The sequence below is a fragment of the Notothenia coriiceps genome, unplaced genomic scaffold (assembly GCF_000735185.1).
Source record: "Notothenia coriiceps isolate Sejong01 unplaced genomic scaffold, NC01 NC01_scaffold00036396, whole genome shotgun sequence".
Taxonomy (NCBI): domain Eukaryota; kingdom Metazoa; phylum Chordata; class Actinopteri; order Perciformes; family Nototheniidae; genus Notothenia; species Notothenia coriiceps.
Window position 1 is genome coordinate 222,164 of NW_011369097.1, and position 22,081 is coordinate 244,244.

The following is a 22,081-nucleotide window of genomic DNA, read 5'->3' on the forward strand; positions in this document are numbered from 1 at the left end:
GGGGGGAGTGCTGACAGCCGATAACAGTAACCATATTTTAAAATGATAAATTAGTCAAGTAATTGGTATGAAGCAAAGTTTTTCATCCAATCACAGTAATGGTGTTAACATATAAATCAATGCAAAGGCAATTTTGGAATATCCCAGCTAAAAGAGGTTCTCCAGACCAAGCCGGATCTTAAATACTACAACCCTGCAAAGAGGGTCCTTTTTGTAAAGTGTGTTGCACTAGTCCGTCCAATCCTAACCCTGGACCTATTTTCAGTTGCACCTACACCCATACAGTAGGTGCATCATTGTGCAAAACATCCCCATCTTTAATAATGTACAACATATAAGTGTGTTAATTTAAACTTCTTTCCACCCATTTATGGATTTCTATTTAGGGAGTTGGAGTAAAGCCAAGGCTGCAGATAGTTACAAAGCTAAACTGTAAAGTACAAAAAAGTTTGACTAGAAAGGCTATTTATATTCCATGTGAACATAATCTATAAACATTCTGGCTGATACATTTAGACATGAAGCGGTTTAGTAGAAACACAGACACCTGACCAAATTCCAAATGAAAAGCCATTGTCAAGTGTAGCACAGTTAATTAAAGCAAGGGCACCACTCTACATCTGTCACATCACTTGGCAGAAACTTTAATTATATATTTTGGTCAATCTGTTCTTCCTGATGTAAGAGGGGATGCCATACATGAGACAGCATCTGCTGAGGTGTGTCACATGAGCTTCAACATCTGTCCATGTTTTTACACAGCCTGTCAATCACTTGAGATCTGTCTCATACGCATTAATGTTATCATATTGAGAAACCACAAACACTGTCAAGAGCTGCGAGCGTACATCTGTGCCACAGTTACAATTAACAGTCATTTACCGAGCGGTGAATCTACACACAAACACAGAGATTGGCACTACACACAAATACCCAGACAAACCCTGTGGCTTGCAGTCATTTTGGTCCCTTATGTTGTCCATCAAGGAGACAGTGGTGACTGTTCTCTAAACTGACTCCACCCACAAAGGCTTGTGATCACCTAAGCTGTCAGCAAGCATCTGCTGAAACCACCAACCAGCCAACTGTGATAGTGGCTCTGAAGATATCTCCAAAAAAAAAGTGTCACCTACACATGTTCAGCACTCGGTTGCATATTTTCCACTTCTATTTTTGCTAATTTTTTTCCATGTGTCAAACTTTATCTGCAAAGCCCTAGGAGAATGTCAAACAGTTTTGTATGCATGACACTGTGATTTGATATATGAAAGCATCTTGAAAGCCGATGTCAACTTGTCTTGGATGAAAATGAATTGTTTACATCACTGTCAAATATTCTTTTCCATAAAATGTGCCCCTGTAGCAACAAGAATATTGCACTGTTAGAGCTTGTCATTATTGTGTGATTCACAAATAATTCAGTTTTCACTCAGAGGTGGCGAGGACTATCAGTCACATTAGGTTACTGATTGTGGATGCAGCATGTTTGTTTGAGAATGAATGCCTTTGAAGTAGGCAGTCTTTGGATTTGGGTGTTCTTTGAAGTTGTTTTAAACTACCTCCTTTTTACCTACTGGATTATTTTCTTAAGTAGAATGGAAGTTTAAAACAGTAATTACGGGAAAAAGGGAGCTAAATGTCAATAGTGTATAGCTATCTGAAAAAACTGATGGAATAACAGTATTTATTATTTAAAGATAATAGTATGACGGCAGTCTGCTTTGAGAAACACACACCAATTGAAATATACACGTGTCTAATCCAAGACGCACATGCACACACTTGCAGATGACACAGAAACCTAGAGACACAATAGCTTTGTATCCCTAGACTCCACCATTTTTTCTCTCGTAATCCCCTGTGAGTCTATTAATATGTTTCCATGGCAATTCAGGTCTTGCCAAATATTGTCCAGATAAGAGGAGATAAGAGCATAAGGAGCAGAGAGATAAGTGTAGCAAGTGACCCGCTGAGATCAGAGCACCAGGGGTCAGGCAGAAGAGCCGAAGCAAGCTACTGAGAAATGGACCATCCCTGCTCAACTGCACTGACAACCCCATGCAAAAAAATATGGAGGGCCATCAAAGTTTTCTGTATTAGAAGTGCAACATTTGACCACAAACTTGAAGTTAATATGTGCAGCAACTTACTCTTTCCAGTGTATCAAATTTCACCCTCCAGAGATGTTACATTGGAGCAAAAACAGTAAAAACTATTATGGCAGCCTTTCACTGCACTTAATATAAGAGAACAAATGGATTATTATATCTATAACTGGATCATAATACAAATGTTCCCTAAAGAATACTATGGTCGTCCATGCGACCATAGCCACATTTCTCTGCCAACTCGAAAGGGAAGTATTTAATTAATCTTTAACAAGTTGTATATTTTTTTAATGGGAGTATATATGTTCCTTAATCTGCCATGAGACACAGTATGTACTGCTCTGCAGAGAACACATTTTTAATTAGGATGAAAGGACAGTAACACATTTCATGTATGAGATCCTGTTATTGTCTTTTCAAGTAGATCTTGACATGTTACTCTATACGTAGCATTTAATATAGTAAAAGTTGTTCATTCTATCAGATGTATTACAATTTTTGCAACAGGATGATTAATGTTTGTGATTTCTTAAAGTTAATTATCTCTCCTCAAATCCTAACACAATAACACACTTTCTAACACCTACACAGCAGCTTGTGTGAGTCATGTTCTTACCTGTTTGTTGCTGTACTTCATCTGGCTGGTCTTGTAGCTGTAGTCTGAGTACTGGTCTGAGCCGGTAGAGTTGTCGTCTCCTCCGGTCCCTACAAAGGTGTTGGCGGCAGGAAGGTCCTGGACAGCCTGGTGCTTCTGTGAGGCCGAAGGGGATTGGGCCTGCAGCTGGATGGAGGGTAAGGGGGAGTTGGAGCGGTAGTGCCTGCCTATATCAGGGCTTCCTGGAGAATATGTTAAGGGCAGGTGTATCCTGGGGCTATCATTCACTCCATCGAGGTTGAACTTGAGACTCTTTTGAAGGCTGACTTCTTCATCTTCCCCGAGTGGTTTTGGGGACTTTTGGGGCTTTCCTTTCCTTCCTCGTTTGCCTTTCGCATTTTTTGGTGCTTGTTTGGGCGCATATAAGTCTTTTGTTTCCTTCTTGCCAGCCTGATACCCACTCTTAGTTTCTCTCTGGATCCGGTGTCGGATAAATACCACCACAAGGATCAACATGACAACACCTGCCACTCCGGCAAGGCTTCCAAACAAAATGTTACTACGCTGTGCAGCGAAACCATAGTCAGGATCACCAGCAATGTCCCTTTCCAGTGGAGTGTAAAGACTGTGTCCTACTAGAGCCTCCACTAAGCTGACATTTGAGATGGTGTCATTGACATAAATGTGGACCAGGGCAGTGGCATGACGTGCAGGCTTCCCCCTGTCACTCACTCGCACTACTAGCCGATGTAGGCCGCCATGTTTTCGGGTCATCTCTTTTGCTAGAGTGATCTCCCCACTGGACGGTGAAATGCGGAATAACTGGTAAGGGTTTCCGCCAGAAATACTGAACATCAGCTCGGCATTGGGCCCACTATCCAGGTCTTCGGCTTCCACTATCTCAACGTGGCTATCTGGGGAAGCTAGAGGTGACAAACGCCTGAAGGAGGAATTGGAGGGTTTGGTAACCACAGGGTTGTTGTCATTTTCATCCAGTACATTGATCGTGACGGCCACATATGAAGACCGAGGGGGCTCTCCTCCATCCACTGCTTTAAGACGGAAAGTATAGCTGCTTTCTTTCTCCCTATCAAACGAGATGCTTGAAAGAATGGTGCCTGTTCCATTTTGAACGACAAACTTTCCTCCATCAGGCTCTACAGACAGTTCAATTAGGGCGTTCTCCCCTTTGTCCACATCCAGGACTGTCACCATGCCAACTGGACTGAGAGGAGGCATGTTCTCCAAAACTGAAAAGCTGTAGCCACTCAGCATGAACTTGGGGTCATTGTCGTTGCGGTCAAGGACGTTTATTACAACAGTTGCTGACCCTTTATGAACAGGTGAGCCTTTATCTGCTGCCGTGACCCGGAACTCGTAGCGTTCTTTATGCTCACGATCAAGGGGGCTTCGGGCTCTTACTGTGCCCGTATTTGGATCAATCTCAAACAGACCTTTGATGGATGAGTCTGCCACAATACTATAAAGGAGTTCAGCGTTAGTGCCACTGTCAGCATCTGAAGCTATAACATCCAAAACCTTCTCCCCTGGTTGGTTTTCTTCGGCAAAATCTACCTCAAACAATGTTGGGGAGAATATGGGAGAGTTGTCGTTCACATCAGTCACCTGCACCTTCAGAGAATTTTGGCTGGAGAGGGCCGGATTTCCAGAATCAACAGCGACAATCTCGACTCGGTAATCCCTAATCCTCTCGTAGTCGAGGGGAGTGGTTGTCTGTAGGAAATACTTCCTCTTACTGTCAATGGATGAGTCGCTGGCAGGGCGAAGCTGGAACGGCACATCTCCTGCGACTACACAAGTGACCATAGCGTTTTCTCCCTCATCCTTGTCAGACACTTGCACTAAAGCAACAGCGGTTCCAACTGGCATGTCCTCTGAAATGTTGGCCACTCCTTCGCTGTGTGTCACAAGACCAATTCCACGAATCTCCACAACTGGGGCGTTGTCATTTTGGTCAGCCACCTCAATTGTAACAAATGTCTTTGAGCTTTTAGGTTGTGGACCCTTATCCCTCGCCACCACATAGAAAGACAAGCTGCTGATTTCTTCCCTGTCAAGGGATCCTTTAACGTAGATAATGCCGGTGGAGCGGTCAATTCGTAAGAGTGTCGACACTGGGTCTACTGCTTGGTGAAGGGTATACTCAATTTCTCCATTAGAGCCCATGTCAGAGTCATTTGCTTTGACCTGAAATGAAAGGAATTCTGTGGTTAAAGGCGTGATTTATGTGCAGTGCTGTGTGGTTGAATTAAAGGAAGTCAGTGTAGGATTTTCTCTACTAATCATTGGTCAATGAATGAATGAATAAATTAATCAACGGGTGCCTGATCACTTCAAAGCACAGCAAGTGAACAGCTTTATTTAGGCATGTTTTATTATTGCCCTTCCCCTGTGCTTTTGATGGGTAATAATAAAACACCCTTCCCTTTATTACAGAAATAGGGAATAGAAAAGATTCACATTAAACCAAATGGCAAAATATAAGGACTGCTTTTTCTTCCGTTGGTACAAGTTTGCAGTGGTAAGCAGAACAAATCATACACTCTTTGAATACAGTCATTGTGTATCTCTAATTATGTCCATGTAAGTATAATAGCACAAAAAAAAATATGCAGCTTGATTACCTGTATATACATAATTGTATATTGTGTTGTAAAAATATCAAAATGCACATAAGAGTAATGGGATTGAAACAACTTATAAATACAATATTTTTTAAATGTGAATATGATTATCTGTGAGTTGACAAGAACTAAGCTTGGACCTTTGATTCCCAAGAATTCTGGATGTGAGGTTACATTTTGAACATTCAGAGTTGTAGGGCTACTTTTAAGTATTTTAAAGCACAATGGCAGAATAAAACATCTATCTTTGAATTTAATTTTCAATAGAGTTCTGTACCTGAGGAATAAGCACTGCAGAAACATGACTCATTTTTCAAAAACATCTAGATAAATGGTGTATTTCATTATGTGTTATTGAGCGTTTCTTTCTTTGAGTCTGTGTTTCTTAGTTTCTGAATATAGTTCATCAAGCAGCAAAAACTATTTTCTTTGCAATTTCAATTTCCTATTTTAAAGAAAATAAGTTCTTGAAGTCAAGTTTATTCGCTGCCAAATCTTACCTGCAACACAGAGTGCCCCGGTGGACTGTTTTCGGACACTTCCGCCTCATACGTGGACCTTTCAAACTTGGGAGAGTTGTCGTTGGCATCAGTGACTACCACTCTCAGCAGAGCACTGCTGTAGCGCTGTGGATTTCCTCCATCCATTGCCTTGATGGTGAGGTCATAGGAATCCTTTAACTCGCGATCTAGGTTGCCCAGGACAATAAGCTGCGGGAGCTTCCCTCCCCTGTCGTCAGCCACCTGTAAGCCAAATAGGGTTGCTGCATCTGGCCCTGCAGTCAGAGCATAATCCGCCACCCCATTCCTGTCTGAGTCCCTGTCAGTAGCCAGAGGTATGGAGAATAGCGCCCCCATGATTGTGTTTTCAGGGACTGAGATGGTGAGGACAGAAGAGGGAAATTGTGGAGTGTTGTCATTTATGTCCTGTACCTCAATGCGTCCTTCAATCAGTCGTGGGCTCTGGTTTTGTATCAGGTCCGTCACTGATACTTCAAATTCAAGGTAGCAAGGCTTACCCTTAACCAGGGTTCGACAGTCCCTCAGGGTCTCTCTGTCTATGGGTATCTCGGTGGTGAAAATGTCCCCCGTCTTCCCATCAACACGTAGGTAGGGTGCCCCGACCTCCAGCTTGTAGAGATGGCCTGAGTCTGGTAGGCCCTGGTCTGCTGCCAGGCTACCAATCAGAGTGTTGGGGGGCTGCTCCTCCTGGACCCTGTACAGGATGCTGCCCTGAGCAGAACCACAGTGCAGCACCAGGACCCAGAACAGCACTTGTCGTACATTTGGTTCCATTAGGTCATCAGAAGATCTGCCTGTAAAATGACAAAGAGTATTTCTGTCAAAATGTTGTCTCTTTTGGTTCGGATTAAGCTATTAAATACCTGGCGAAACATTTGCTGAACTTTTATATTTACATAAAGGCAAGGAACTCACATCAACAGGTTATTAAAACCAGACAGATACATGCGGTCGGTAAAGAAGAAATGTCTTTAGTGTATTTTCTTTATTATAACAGAAAAATCTGCAACAGGCCTCGGAGCAAAATATAATAATTAGACAATAATAACAAGAAAGGGAAAGGAGGCATGATGACTATTTCCCGGCTTGGTTTCATTTCTGTCCCAGAGCTTCAATAACTTCAATGAATGTCTCAGCCTTACAAATTCCCCGTGTAAATTACAGCAGGAACAAGAAATGGTATCTTGTGAGCTTACACACACGCACACAACAAACTCGAGGGCCGGTGTGGATCGCATTGTTTCAGCTGCGTAATCAAATAAAAGTATACTACAAAATCAAATTGCCTAAGAGACTCATTATTTTGGTATTACACTCCTAGACATTGAGCGGGGAAGCAATGTTGCTTAAAAGGAACCTATGGTAAAAAAACAAACCCTCACACATGAAACCTTACAAACGTGCCAATATAGTGTCCATTGATGAAGTTGATTGATCGTTTTCATTACAGGAGGCCTCTAACAATGAGAGCTTGCCTTCTAAGTGAGGTAAAGAGAACAGGTATATTTGTGTAGATTAAGCAACTACTATCACATGCAGGTTGAAACAATGCACAATGCAGAATTCTCCATCTGCGCTCTATTGCTACTGGCTAACTCAAACATTGTATCATTATGTTTGATTTTGAACCTTTCAACTCCGTAATTACAACCCATTATTTTAGCGTCTTCTTTGATCTGTATTCCCTCCAGCTAAAGAATACTGGGTTTGTTCATGCTACGTCGATTTTAGAATACAATTATTTTTGTCTCCCTGTGTGTAGAGTTCTATTGGTAATTGAAAAGAAAGCAGACGTTTGGGTTAAAAATAAAGGCCCGGTTCTCAGGAAAGCGCAGTAATGGCTACCAGTTTATAGTGTGTGTTTGGGCACGTTTGTGAGCGTCTACATCACCATGTAGATAGAAATACATGTGTGTTGCAGTTCACATAGAATAATTTAAAGAGAATAAAAAGGAGTACAGGTTCTGGATCTAATATCAGCCAGTTCCCTGAGGGACCCTTGGGGAAAGATAAGCGAAGATCAGTGCAGCCTTAGTTTGTGTACTTGTGAGAAAGATAGAAATACACATGGTCAGATGGTGTTATTGTGAGCTCAAATACATTCTGCATCTCCTCACATGAAACAATGTTGCAGAGAGGAGCAAAGCAAATGTGTACTAAGCGAGACAGCAGAAAACAAATATACAGAAAACCAATGAGAAATCCAATTCCTTTTGAATACATTAAAATTGGAAGTGCAGGTTATTGATGCACTAATTGCCCGGTTATCGATGTGTCCCTTTTTACATTTGCAGGGGGAGTCTCGAGTCAATGTGCCGTGAACGGTGAGTGTGCATTCTGTGTGTTCAAGTGTAGACGGGAAAAAAAAGCAGGCAGGAGTAAAAACATAATCAGGGGATACATCCAAGTGCTACTAAAAAACTGAAAGTCAACATTGGACAATGATCACTTGTGATATATTTTCCCTGTCTCTTTTTGTATACTGATTTCAAGATTGCAAAATGTTTCACCCATAAAACGACCATTTCAATATGAAAACCGTAATAAAGGTTGTAACGTTTGTTTTGCTGTAACTGTCCCCCTACCATTACAGCCACTTCTAGAATGAATAGGCGTGCTTTGATAGTGACATGATTGTTATGGTTGATGACACTTATAACTTAATGTCTTCCAGTTGGCCTCATGCCTGTCTTCCAGATGGCACCGTGCCTGGCAGCCACGGCGAATTGGTGTTCTTTTTTCTTTGTTTACATTGACATTAAAATGAATGTTATCTGTGAAATACGCATTTTGCCATCACCCAGTGAGCATCTCTTATCGGGTGAATAATACTGACACCGTGCACGTGGGCTTCTTTCTCACAAATATTTTATCAAAAGCTTGACAGCATGTTTTCCTTCATCTCAAAGCATGGCGGTGTCGAAGGGGAACATATGATGTGCTGAGATTTCTCAACATTGACTACTGCAAGTCTTGCAAGAGTCCCCTACCTGAGCAGCAAAATGGATGAATGAAAGCAGCTGAATACAACAAGGAATGTCATTTCCTGCATCTCAGCGTTTTATCCTCTAAAAAAGTTGGTTATCATCTGCCATCCCAGATGGTGTGGTAGACCCACAAGACTACTAGCTGATTCAAGCAAATCACAAAACATAACTCAGCATAAAATTAGTTAGTTTTTCCAGTGTGTTCAATTTGTCTTTGATATATCAGTTCTGCTTAACCACTCCAAGCACTCCTTTTGTAAGGACTTACAGTAACTGTACAACTATACTCCTTTTCGACCAAAATGTGTGTGTGTGCATAAACATTGAAAACCTGCTTAAATTAGGCAGTAAACTCCTTTCCCATTGCCAGTAGATGAGTATGCCAGTTGCAACATTCTCTTAGCGTTTCCTTAACAGCTGTAAGACTAACAATGAACGTTTAGATTAGTTTATGAGTTACAGTATGTATTGTTGTGTTTTACGATAAACAGTGAGTTAAAAATACTGTTTCCAACAATGGATTCTGGTGGCTTTCAGGAAAGCATGCTTTCTGTAGTTTTTGTATGCAACTATATTATAAGGATTGCCTTAAGTTTGTTCTATTATATATTAATTTAAAAGTGCATCATTGTATTGAGCGGGAAAAATTGTGAAAATCCATCACTGTCGATTGTAGCTGGAGCCGATACATACCAGTGACTACTGGGATAGGATGTTGATTACAACCTTTCCCACTGAACATATGTTAGTGGGTGTTAGAGAGCTTTTTTATCTAATGGGAAAGGGGCTTTAGAATACCAGTGTGGTGCAGATACTTGCACTGGATCAGGCATCTCAACACTGAAATCCTCAGGAATTGCTAAGTAAAATCCCCTTGTCTATTATAAACGTACTCTGCTGACTTGAAACTTCTCTGTTCGTAAACTGAATTATAAATAATAAACACAATATAATTATAACAAAAACTTCCAGCTAATGTACTTTGTGGTAGCTACACCACAGGACAATCTACTTGGCTAATTCTAGGATGACCCCTGCTGCACTACTAGTTGAATGAGTGCAGCACAGTTTCCTTTACGCAGAGCTATTAGGGCTCTGCACGGCCTAAAGGGCTCATACTGTAATTCCTATAAGCTCTGTGCACTGCAAAAAACGTCCTGCACAAACACACTGAGCTGCACAGAAAAGAGCAACAGATATTCTGAGGAAAATTCGATCGAAATAAAATCAATGCATCCACTCGTACTGAGGAGAACACTTTAACTCTACCAGTGAAGCAGCATTCACACATTGCCTCACGCTGTGATCATGCAATGGTCCAGATGGTTCCAACCTAGAGGAAACTAAAGGCAGCCTGTACCACAGTATGGAGGTGGACTTTCAAAGGCTCAAACTGTCTGATGGGTCCTCCATTTGCTGTATCTTCTCTGAAAACTTTGAAACAAAGAATGCAGTCAAAGTGAAACTACTCAACAATGAAGTTTACGACCCCTTCCCTTGCCAAAACCAAGCCTCTAAAGACCATCTGGGGATACAGGTCTAATGCAAGACTAGACCAAAGAGTCTGTGGGTCATGGCTCCTTCTCAGCATGGCCATCATCCTGCAGGAGAAATGTACCCGAGCATACCCCTTCACCTGCCATCGACCTCTATAGATAAGCACGGCTGTAAGAGAGTGGGGGAAATTATTCCCACTCCTGCATCCTGTGCCTGGAAGATTGCTGTCACTGTCAAATTTCACTGAAATATAGTGATGTGATTGACAACAACTGTTCAACTGTTTTATTTAAGGGAAAACAATATGTTTACTGGCCGGGTTTACCATTAAAACCAGAAATTACAGATTTATACTACACCCTTATCGAGGCTAATAGAATTCATGGTGACAATATTACCGGGATATGTAAAAATACACAGCTCAGTCAAATTCATCTTAATCTTGGTTTACTATGCACTTTTTCATTTTTTTATCTTGATTATTTACATGAAATTATCATGTTTATTATTTAAATTACATCATAATGTAATGTGTATAAGACCAATATCATAATAATAAAGGTATATTGCAACATCCCAATTATTCAGAAGTTCTGAAATTAATCCTAACAGAGCCTTTTCCACCTTTACCAACATTACTTGCTGGGATTAATGTTGTTTATATAGGTTTTATTTATTTTTTGGACAAAATAAGAATTCACAATCAGAACATTTGGGAATTTTACCGGCGGAAGCAGAAAAATAAGGACGTCACCTCATATCTATTAATTTCCTCCACTGCCATTTTGAATGACATTGATCTCCCAAATTCCTGCTAGCAACCGCCTGCTATCCTCTATCCCCCCAGCTCTCCCCGAAGGCTCAGTGCCAGTGCTGCGCTCCTCACAGAGGAGATGGTGAAAGACTTCTCTGGCAGCTAAACATCAGTCAAACGGCAAGGTCTGATCGACTCTCACCTGGAGCCCACACACAGTACACCACACCACCCAGCTGACCCCACGGTGGAAAGGAACATTTCAATTTATACAAGTCTACAATCACTGACCCTACACATTTGGCCATTCCCAAGAGAGAAACGTTTTCTGACTTAATGAAGCAAGGGGGGCTGAACCCAGCCATAAGAATGACCTCTGAAAAACTAGTTCCGTCTTGGCTTACAAACACACTCCTCCACCATCTGTTTGCATGTTGGTCAGTGTACGACTCAGAAATATCTGCACCTACAGGGTCATTTTCATTCACTCTAAATTTCAAAACTTACCTCCAAAACTACTCCACATGTTTTTTGCAAAAAATCGTTTTGCACCACCGGCAGTTTTCAAACATTCTTTGGGTATGTTGACTTTTAATTAGAAGGAACAAGAAAAATTAGGTTGACGTTGCATTTTAATCATGTAATGCTATGATTGATGAAGTTGTTGTATACATGAATTCATTGAATCTTTATAGCAGTTTGGTTATCATGTCTTGCTACTTACTAGTATTGACCAGATACAGTTTTTATGACATCAATTATTAATGTTAATAATTAAGACAGGGTGTGCACAATATGGCCAAAATATTACGATATAGGTAAATTATTTTTTCTTTTCATTAGCAACTTGAACATAAACATAACAGTTTAAAGTGACATGAAATATATATGAAAATGATAAATATTTACAGCTATAAACAAATATGCAGTTTGTTTTATATTCCTTGGCTGCATTCTTGGATGCAGGCACTCGGGCGTTGTCAAAAACGAAAGCACAATTTTAACATGATATTTGCTCAGTTATGAAAAGTTGAAAACTGATTATTTATTTAAAAGTAATGTTGTGTGTCTAAGTTGGCAAGCATCCTGTATTTATACAGTTATTTTACTGCCACAACATTGCATATTTATTTATTTTTTATTTTTGTGAAGCTAAATGATTTGCAATCCATATGTGTAGCTGAAGGGGATAAAATAATGATAATAAGATCCATCAGATATTTAGAATAGTTAATAAGTAACTCAATATTTGTGTGTGGCTGCATACATGTTAGTATACTGTCATAATTTAAGGTATGTACAATTAAGTATAATTGTGTTGCAGAGCATGTGCGCCCATCCTGGTTACCATAGAGACAGACTATCTACTGACTGAGTCAACTCAGTGACTGGCTGGGTGACACTTGCTCTTTAAGTTGGCCGCTCCACAGGTACATCGGAAATGACTCACGGGTAGAATCAACTGAGGTATAATTGCAAATTAATAATAATGTCAAAGAAAATGATTAGAGTGCGGCAGCGGCCTTTTGTTCCTCTGGAGAATCTGAACTGTCACCTGTTACTTGGTCACAGATCAAGCTCATGAATGTCTGTAAGATCTGCTCTTCCAAGCCGTGGTAGTGTGCGAAAAGATAACGGATGATTTAATGATTTTCTCAACTGAGGTGATTTGATGTATTGGCTGACTCTGTGCCTTTAGCTAGTATAACAGGTAAAACCCATTACCCTCCCACCAGCATGATTTATGATGGCTAGTATCACAGCTTAGGTCCCCTTACAGCTGATCTTCCAAAATAATTTACTGCACAATGTTACACTGTGCACTCCTAGAGACAGTAAGCCCTGGCTGTTGGTAATGAGAAAGGAATAGCCTTTGGGTGGAAACACCTGCTAAGGGCAGGAGCATTTAGCTATTCATGTGGGCTGCTCCACAAAGAATGCCAATACATGCACTTAGATCAAGGAGGCTGCATTCAGACATTACTACATAAGAGGGAAATGTATAGACCTGCAACAGTTGACTCAATTTACTGCAGACTCATTATTTTCTAGATTAATCTATAAATTGTCAGAAAGTGCAAATCCAAGTTTATTGACATGTCTTGTTGTGGAACCAGAAGATAATCCGTTTGGTATGATAGAGAAATTCAAAAATATCCACATTAGACAGGCTGTAACCAGGATTTTCTGCCATGTTAAATGTGTAGTAACGACTTGTCATTTAAATGCCCACTGATCAACTATTGTCTTATTGTTACAACTATAGATGCATAATCATAGGTCCTATACTTTGTATTCCTTTTCAGGCTGTGTATTTCATTATAACCTGATTCAGTATTTCTCTGCTTTTGAATGATTTGTAACAGGTCTACACTCTCAAGTTCAAATAACAGTTTGATCAGTCATGTCAGAAAACCCTGCTGGTGACCTTTCGATGAATTGTTTACCAAACAGATGGGCTTACACGACACAATGCATGTAATTGAACCATGTTCCTTTACTAGAGGAAAGGACATGTGTAAAGTTCACCATTGATCAACTATGGCAAGGGAAACAAAATTAGAAAAAGGGGGAAAATAGAGGAAATGGAACTGACAGCCATAGATAGATAGATAGATAGATAGATAGATAGATAGATAGATAGATAGATAAGATATTTTTCATGAAAAATTGCAGAAAATGCTGGTTTCTGCCTCTCACATATGGATGTTTCTGAATTTCTCTGTTTTATATCATATTAAAATGATTATCTTTTGGTTCCACAACAGGACATTTAAAGGCATAATCTTGCACTTTTTTAGATAGATAGAAGGCTACTTGCCCGTAAGAATTATTGGCAGAACTAACAATTAAGTCTGTCTTTTTACAAACTCCCATCTCCCACGACTGCTTCATAATCGACCGACTTCCACCCTCACATTCATCAGTTTTATGTCTCATAGTCATAGGCAGGCTGTAAGATACGGGGCACAATTGGGTAATTTAGGCCTATGTTGATGTTCTGTTTTACCGGCACCTTAGCCTCCAGTGTGTGGGGGAACTTAGACCGACATCAGTACGCGGAGCAGACTATTACAAATGTGCCTGGTGGTCGATGGAGTGGCGAGAAACAACACCCCAGACTCTCAGCGGATGTGGAGGGGTGGGGGGGAGAGAGATTACCCGTGCGGATGCGCTGATCAAAGATTTCTTTTTTCACCCCCCACTTCAATTATATGCGCGAGTATCTCCATACAGAAAATACGGGAGATTAGTTGCCTGTGCGTCAGAATGGAAAACAAAATACGCCAAATAAAGAAGATAATTAGTGATGTTTGCGAAGAAGGAATGATGCGAATGGACCAGATTTTTCAAGGAATCATGATATGAGTTGCAATTAGACGATCGCCAGGACACATCATGTTAAAGCGTGGGTGAAGTGCAATGATATATGATAATGACTTAATGCCATTACGCAAGGAGGCTAGAACTCTACTCGATTTATATGCGTTTTTAATCACGCAGGGCATCGTTAGTGGCTGATATCTGTCCATCAACCTGTAACACAGAGCTCGCCTGTGACAACTTGTTGTAGGAAAAAAACAGTCCCTTTGGCAAAATGGGCTACGTTGTATTAGGAGTCTTTTCAGAAGGAAACTTCCCTGGTGCAAAAATTCTAGACAAAATCGACTAATCGCGACAACTTTCTCCGTGAATTCGCAGTCATTACCTGAGTCCGAGACTTATCTATGAGCGCTTCGCCGATCTGTCCGCAGTTGATGTGTCCGCCGGTGATCCCAGAGGCAGGTGTCTCACCCTCAAACCTCCGTCACATCAGAATAACTTCAGCAGCATCAAAATCCACTCAGAGCAATTTGCAACTTCCAAAAAAATCACCGGATTCCGTGACGTCCCGGTAGAAATCTGTCCGTGGAAAATATTAGAAGTTATGAGCTGATCGATATATTTTTTAATATTAAGATAGAGCTGGAAAACGCGGGGTCAATCGTTCCACAGGGATAGCCCGCTGTGTGCTATTTCCCAATCCTTAAGAACTGATTCCTGCCAAGATACGCACCCGGTGGCGCATCGCTTTGCTCCAAGTTTCCAGAGCGCTTCCTCTGATGTGAGAACTAAGGACGCACTGGATGTCTGAAAGACTGTTATTTGTATTTATTTTCTTGTGCAACGGAATAAGCTTACCGACCCTAAAACAAGAAGCCAATCTGAAGCATTTCCAGAGAGCAAGTGTGGAGATGCTGTGGCTCCGTTAGTTTCTCTCCTCTCTCCCTATCTCTCTTCCTACTCATCAGAGCGTGGGAGGAGGTGGGGCTCTCATCCACCGCAGCACACAGCAACTTCACACTCAACATCACATTATGCCCGGGCTGCCTACCAGGAAATTGTGTGATTTCCAACAGTTTAAGATCTCATCAAACTGGGTCACCTCAAATGGGGCGAATTCAATGCAACCTTGGAGAATATTCCTGCAGTCTATGTGCATGTTACACTGCTGCTGCAAAAACCAACCCCTGGTACAAAAAATACACAAAAGTGTCCAAACGTGATGTAACAGGTAGCACTGACAGTTTACTTGTTGATATGCATTCCATGTAGCAAAATGATTGGCCCTAAAATGGAAGCTGGTGCTGCCACTATTTATTCATTTGGCGCCACCCTCAGGCGGTTATAATAAGGAGGGGAAATAACACTGTTTAGCTGAGGGAATTAGGAGGGAAATTGAATGATAACATTGAAGTCTGAGGAAAGCACATTATAGGCCTATTGTTGCTTCTTCCTTTTTTCTGCGATTGGAGACAATGGAAATGCTGTTGGTGTACATTTGGATTAACTAACATCATCTGTTTAAAAACTGCAACAGTGTAATTACAAAAAAACAAAAAAACAATGGTTTTGCTTTGGGCTATAAATCAGCATGGCTCAGCAGGGAGCAAACCCATCCCACGCCACAGTTATTCTCCTCCTTTCTTCCACAACGATGATGCCAGTGATCATAACTGCTTAAAACACAAGCAATGGACCGGGAGCAATGAGTCAAACGCGGGTTTTGTAACAAAGGAAAGCCTTGAGCAACGTCCCCTCCGGAGAAAACTTGATTTCCTATCTTCCCCAGCCATTCTGAGGCAAGAGTTTATCACAGTGTTTCCAGTCTGTGATCCTTTACTCCTCCCCCATCTCTCATTAACTGCAAACACACAGCTGTTGGGTTACCTCTCCAGGGCTCCCATTAAGAGCTGCCACTCAGGCTTACAGTGTCCCTCAGCCAATCATATTAGAGCTCCCGCCCACGCACTGCCACTGCTATGTAGCTCTTCTGCAGCCATACTAATAACGATTTAAGTGTATTATTTTACAGGTGGCTCATGAGTCGCCTAGAAAGAGAGAATAACACAATGTGAGAGGAACAAAGTTGTATTAGTATACTATACTAGAAAACTATTATTAGTTACAACTAATTATTTGCAGCAAGATCATTTTGATTTGTTTACATGTTATAAGGATTTTTGTTGCTCTAGGTCTAGAACAACATTTGACAATATTTTTCTTCTGAATACCTTTGCTTTCATAGGTGTTTGCTTATTAATATTATGTTAATGCAGTTGTTGAAATATAGGTCAAAGGTTTTGCTACAGGGGATTATGGATATATCTCTGTATCACTTCATAAATCTGAAAATATTCTTAGCAGGCAATTGTTGTCATGTTTGAGGAATAAACAACTCTGTTAATCAGGCTATAAATGATATATGAGCAATTATTTTTTTTAAAACAGCCTTCCGAGATGTGTATTGTAAAATTCAATAGATTTTGCAAAACATTACAGAAAGATGTGGTAAAATAACTTGACTAATAAATACCAGGATTAAACTTTCCCAGTTTAGTTTGGCATTTTTCTAAAATGTGATGTTTATAAATGTCCATGTGTAAATGTATATGGGATATTTGGAACATGTTATAGTTGCAAAATGCCCAAACTGTCAACATTGAGCAGTGCATGAAATCAAAAAAGTGTTATGCCTTGAGTATCTCTTTTTAATCATGTAAATTAATACAAAATGAGAATTTAAAGCAGTTTTAACAACACTTACTGACTTACAAGCAGGGGCGTACTGGGACTACCAATCAGCCCGGGACTCTCGACCGGCCGACTCTGGTACCGCCGGCCCACCTCGGTACCGCAAGTAAATACCGCAAGTAAATTGACGACGACGGGGGGTTGACTTATCCGACCGGCCCACATCGTCCGACCGGCCCATCGGGATTCGTCCCGCACGTCCCTGCTTACAAGTATTGTCATCGGTTTTTGGCTCTCATAGAATGAATTCATTGAAATGTGTGCTTGTCCTGAACCAAACAGCACATACAGTGTGTTCAGTGTGTTGTCATTTAATCTTTTCATGTAATAGTTTATTTGAATAGGGACAATGCACAATAATTAACACTTAAGACAAATAATGCTTCAAGTTTAAATATATGCTGGGTTTTAGCTTTGAGCTCATTTCCATCCGTAGTCCCTGACATACAACATATAAGAACATGACATTTATAAACATAAAAAAAAAAAATACATGATATGCAAAAAGAGCAAGAGCAGCATACACAAGTATTTACCACATGGCAGTACACTATAGCAGCAACGTCAGTTTCTGTCTGATATGACTGAGTGGGCAGAAATACTGCTTCATTTGATCTCTTTATTCAGTTTAAAGATTACAGGCCTGTTTGATTCCCACTCACCTTTTCCTGTTTGCCATATTTGAAAATGAGAGCGGTAAAATGAGTACAAGGCAAGGGTAACCGGTGCATCAGAACAAAGGCAGAAAATGCTCTCAAACCCTCCAAATTCCCCAAAAGACTCTTCCCACCATGCGGTATCTATCCAGCACATGTTTCTGTGGCCAGCGCCCTGAATATTACAGCCTCGTATTTACAGATGTCCTTTTCCAAATTCCTAATTTAGTTGTATAATCACAGTCAAGAGCATCAATTAAGCAAGTTTTCTTAAATAAAAAATATGTTTGAGACCCATCTCTATTTTCATCAATTGACGCTGAAGACTTTAAAGCTGCCTGAATACTCTGTAGGCAGACAGGCTGTTTTAATTCTAAGCTCATGGTTTGTTTACTGTTGCGGCAACACGGCTTGTGAATGTGATCTGTATACATTTACATCTATTCTCTTATCACATACCACACCTGGAGAAGGTCTCCCCCTCGACAAACAGACACACTTTCACAGGAGGCGTACAGACTCTACCACATACAGACGAGCACACATACAAATCAGAAATGGGGAAACATCTAAGGAGAGGGAAATGAGGGAATATAGAAAAAGCTGCAGCAATATTCGACACTTTGAAGAGCAACTCCACACTGAATGGAAAATAGGAAAGATTCCTGCTGCTGCACTGCTCTCTATAAGATGAAATGTTAACAAAGGCTCTACTCAAAGGCTCTATTCACATCCCTGTCACTGATGTCACAGCTGGTGATTCGCCTTTGACACACGGAAGTGGATGTAAAGAAGAAGCATTTATCCTTTTTATATTTTTAATTGGATTTTTATGAAGTGCATTTATCTCTTTTTAGGTGTTTAATTGTCCTCATTTATGTAATTATTTATATATTTACTTATTTTGTTGAGCTGGTGACTATCTGGCATTTTGTACAAGCATACAGAAGAATAGTATTGGATGTAATCACCACGAGTCACCCATTGGTGTGTGGGCAACATTTTGAAAATCTCAATTTAGTTGATGCTATTTTGTACAATTACTCAAGAGGTGAGCTTAGTATAACCAAATGAGCAAGACATTTTAAGCCAATTAAAATGTTACAATTATAATACTTTTTCGAACTGAAACGACAATGTGAATGGGTCACAGGTCTAAAACGATTCAAGGACATTGTCTTTTTTTACTCTAAATTGGAAGATAATTTACAAAATGAACACAATGCTGTACTAAAGATGGCTTGAAACTAGCTATTGAGACCATTAACTCAATAATGAAATGTCTAAGAGGGTAATAAATTAACTTAGAAGTATAGGTCGTTTTTTCTTAGACTTCTATACAATAAGACTTATTTTAGCAACTAGTAGAGAGCTAGCTGTTAGAGAGGAGGGAAGTTTAAAGCACTCACGTTCACTTAACTTTTAGAAACTGTATTTTGTCGTCTGCTTTAAAATGCCCACTGTGACATCACGCGGTGTAGAAAGACATAAAACAGCATTGAAGCTGCGCAGTCATCAGTCAGTGCAGCAGCATGGTTCTGCCATATGTGATTTGGTCCGGATATAATCTTTAAACCTCACCCCAATAAAAAACAGAGTCTACAATATATCATCCTCAGATATGAGGAGACACAGACACCGAGTTGAAGAACATGTTGCATTTAAATTTGGAGCACATCCACTTGTGGAGCAGGAGCTGTTACAGATGGGTCAAGCGAGGAAAAGACAGAGCAGTGATGCGAAAAGAAAACTTTATGATTCCTGAACTGTTCAGTCCCGAGGCAAAGCCAAGCCACGGAGTCAGCAGTTTGTGAAGAAGAGTTGGCACTGATGCTCTGTAAATCTGATTAGTGAATAGTTTTCATCACGACTGGAATTAGGTTTTCCATTTACTTGTGAATCTATATATATTGAAAAGAATATCTAATCATTTAATATTTCTAAATGCAGGCATTGATTCTGTAATGGGAGTAGGGAGTTCTAAGTGTATATTAAAATGGCAGTGTGGGAATACATAAAATTAAACAACCGCCAATATAAAAACTAGTAAGATGCAAAACAAGTGCTGAATTTATATTTTAAAATATAAGAAGTTTACACATTTAATGAGACATTAAACCGTGGAGTAGTGATTTTACCCGATGGGGTACTTCAACAGTTGCCAGGGTGTACATGGAACGATATCGAACTAGTTTGAGTAAGTCGTAGAATAAATTTTCACTAGAAAAAAAATAAATCCACTTATTGAGTCCAACACCTGAACAGTTTATTATGAAATTGAGAGAGTGTGAAAACTGGCTTGCAGGCAAGCAGCAAAAAGGTCAACAACAAAAGAGAGAAAAAGCTAAAAGTAACACATAAATGGTGGAAATGTCCAGTTTCTGCCAAAGTGGTCGGCTATAAATGAAAACTTTAAAACTGTTGAATTCAGAGCCAGTCATCATCTTTATTTTGTATATATCGTGTTCCATATGAATTATAAGCACTTCTAAAGATTGATTCTGGGAGCACAGTTTGATCATAAAAGCAACTCCCTTTTGTACACGGCCCAATTCAGTTAAACTTAAGGTTGTGCTTTCTGATCCGAATTTGATGAAATAACCCCGTGTACGTTTTCATCCATGGTCTAATATAAACATTATTCTTCTCCTCTAAGAAAATATTTTAGTACATAAGTATTAGGTGGAGGTAAAAGTTGAAGAAATGAAGAGGAAGAACTTTTGTTGCAACTTTATTCTCCACGAATTAACACGTTTTCGACTTTGAACAAAAATCTGATTAATTCATGCTTGGCAATAAAACTGAAAGCTCACCCTCATTCTTGACATTTCAACTTCATTCTCAACATTTCAAAATTATTCTCAAAATGGAAAACAAACAAAGTCTGAATGTTCAACTCAATTTTCTCTTTGTGCCTGGTCCTAAAACTCATGATATAAACAAAAAAGCTGATTCTATTTTGGTGTCACTCATCATTTTAAGGTCTCTTTAATAGAGGACAGCATTGCTACTGTATACAATCAGAGCAGATTTACCACCCATATTTACATTATATTGGGTGTAAAGCAGGTTTGTAAACCTTCATAATGAACATGTTGATACATAATAATACAGGTATTCATACCACTAGAATGCAATATATTACATTATGTCTTAAATGGAACTTATGCTCTGTTACACAAGCGTTTCGTACATACTTTCTATTCTATTTTCTACCTTAAGTATGTTAACATGTAGTTTGTATTGTTATGATAGCACAAGTCTCCTTTCAGTACGCCTAATGATTCAGTCATTTTGTCATGTCAATGAGAAAAACAAAGACAGAGAAGAAATAACGACATCATTCTCTGAAGGTTGACATCTCGACGAAATGAGACGTCTTAATGGACAACTGATTTTCTAATGACCCTGGCATCGGATGAGATTTAAAGAGGTGTGTTTATAAAGCTGTCAGCGCAACTTCCTATCATCCCTGTCATGATTTAGCTCTGTGTGTGTAGGCTATGTGTGCATTTTTGATTGGCAGTTACAAAGGCTGAACAATTTACCGGCTAATATTCCCAACAGCAAAGGTCCATTCCCGTTATCAGTTGACTCTTCAACACTTGTTTATCTTTTGCAAAACACAATCATGCATGAGAAAGGTGGGGAGCTCAGCGGTGAGACGGGAACTGATGTATTACAAATCGGAAAGAAGAAGAAGAAGACACTTGGCACAAAGCCAGCTCAAGTACGAAGACATGCAACCCAGTCTCACGGCATTTTGTGTTATAGTCACAACATTTAATCTATTGATTCGTGTTCACCAACAAGATTTCCCCCTTTTTTTCGTGTCACACAGAACGATTTTAAAAGCAATGTATTTCTATTGGTAGTATGTTTCGTGCCTGCAGCATGTCTTTTTGTCCGGTCGGGTCTTGGTAGACCGGAAGCTGTGGGGTTCATTAAAACATCTTCTTACTCAATATCAAGCCACAATTATTGTTTTTATTTGAAAAATTGTATAATGTCGGACTTTTTTTGCCGTCTGTGAGGAAAAGAAATGTCGCTCGGAGCCTCAGAATACCGAAATCTGTATTTTGAAATATTTTTCCCTTCTAATTTGTTATTCTTTTCTAAATAACACACTGTTATTTACTCAACAATAACACACAATTATCTTTGTTTTTATTTATTTGTTTAATTCTATAATCTCTGGCTTTTTTGCCGTCCGTCAGGAACTGAATTTCAAAATAAAATAACC

The 22,081-nt window shown here is 39.8% G+C and overlaps 2 protein-coding genes across 2 annotated transcripts in view; one reads left to right on the top strand and one right to left on the bottom strand.

Annotated features, from left to right (window-relative positions):
• Nucleotides 1-15,333, bottom strand: part of pcdh1a (protocadherin 1a) — a 148,969-nt gene extending 133,636 nt beyond the window's left edge. Inside the window, exons 1-3 of the mRNA XM_010792265.1 lie at nt 14,817-15,333; nt 5,849-6,663; nt 2,725-4,911 (exon numbers count right to left, since the gene is read on the bottom strand). Coding sequence (XP_010790567.1) covers nt 2,725-4,911; nt 5,849-6,643 — 2,982 coding nt within the window. The 5' untranslated portion in view covers nt 6,644-6,663; nt 14,817-15,333. The remainder of the gene's footprint in view (nt 1-2,724; nt 4,912-5,848; nt 6,664-14,816) is intronic.
• Nucleotides 1-22,081, top strand: part of tmem200b (transmembrane protein 200B) — a 461,151-nt gene that overhangs the window by 155,256 nt on the left and 283,814 nt on the right. The gene's annotated exons all lie outside the window — the stretch shown is intronic.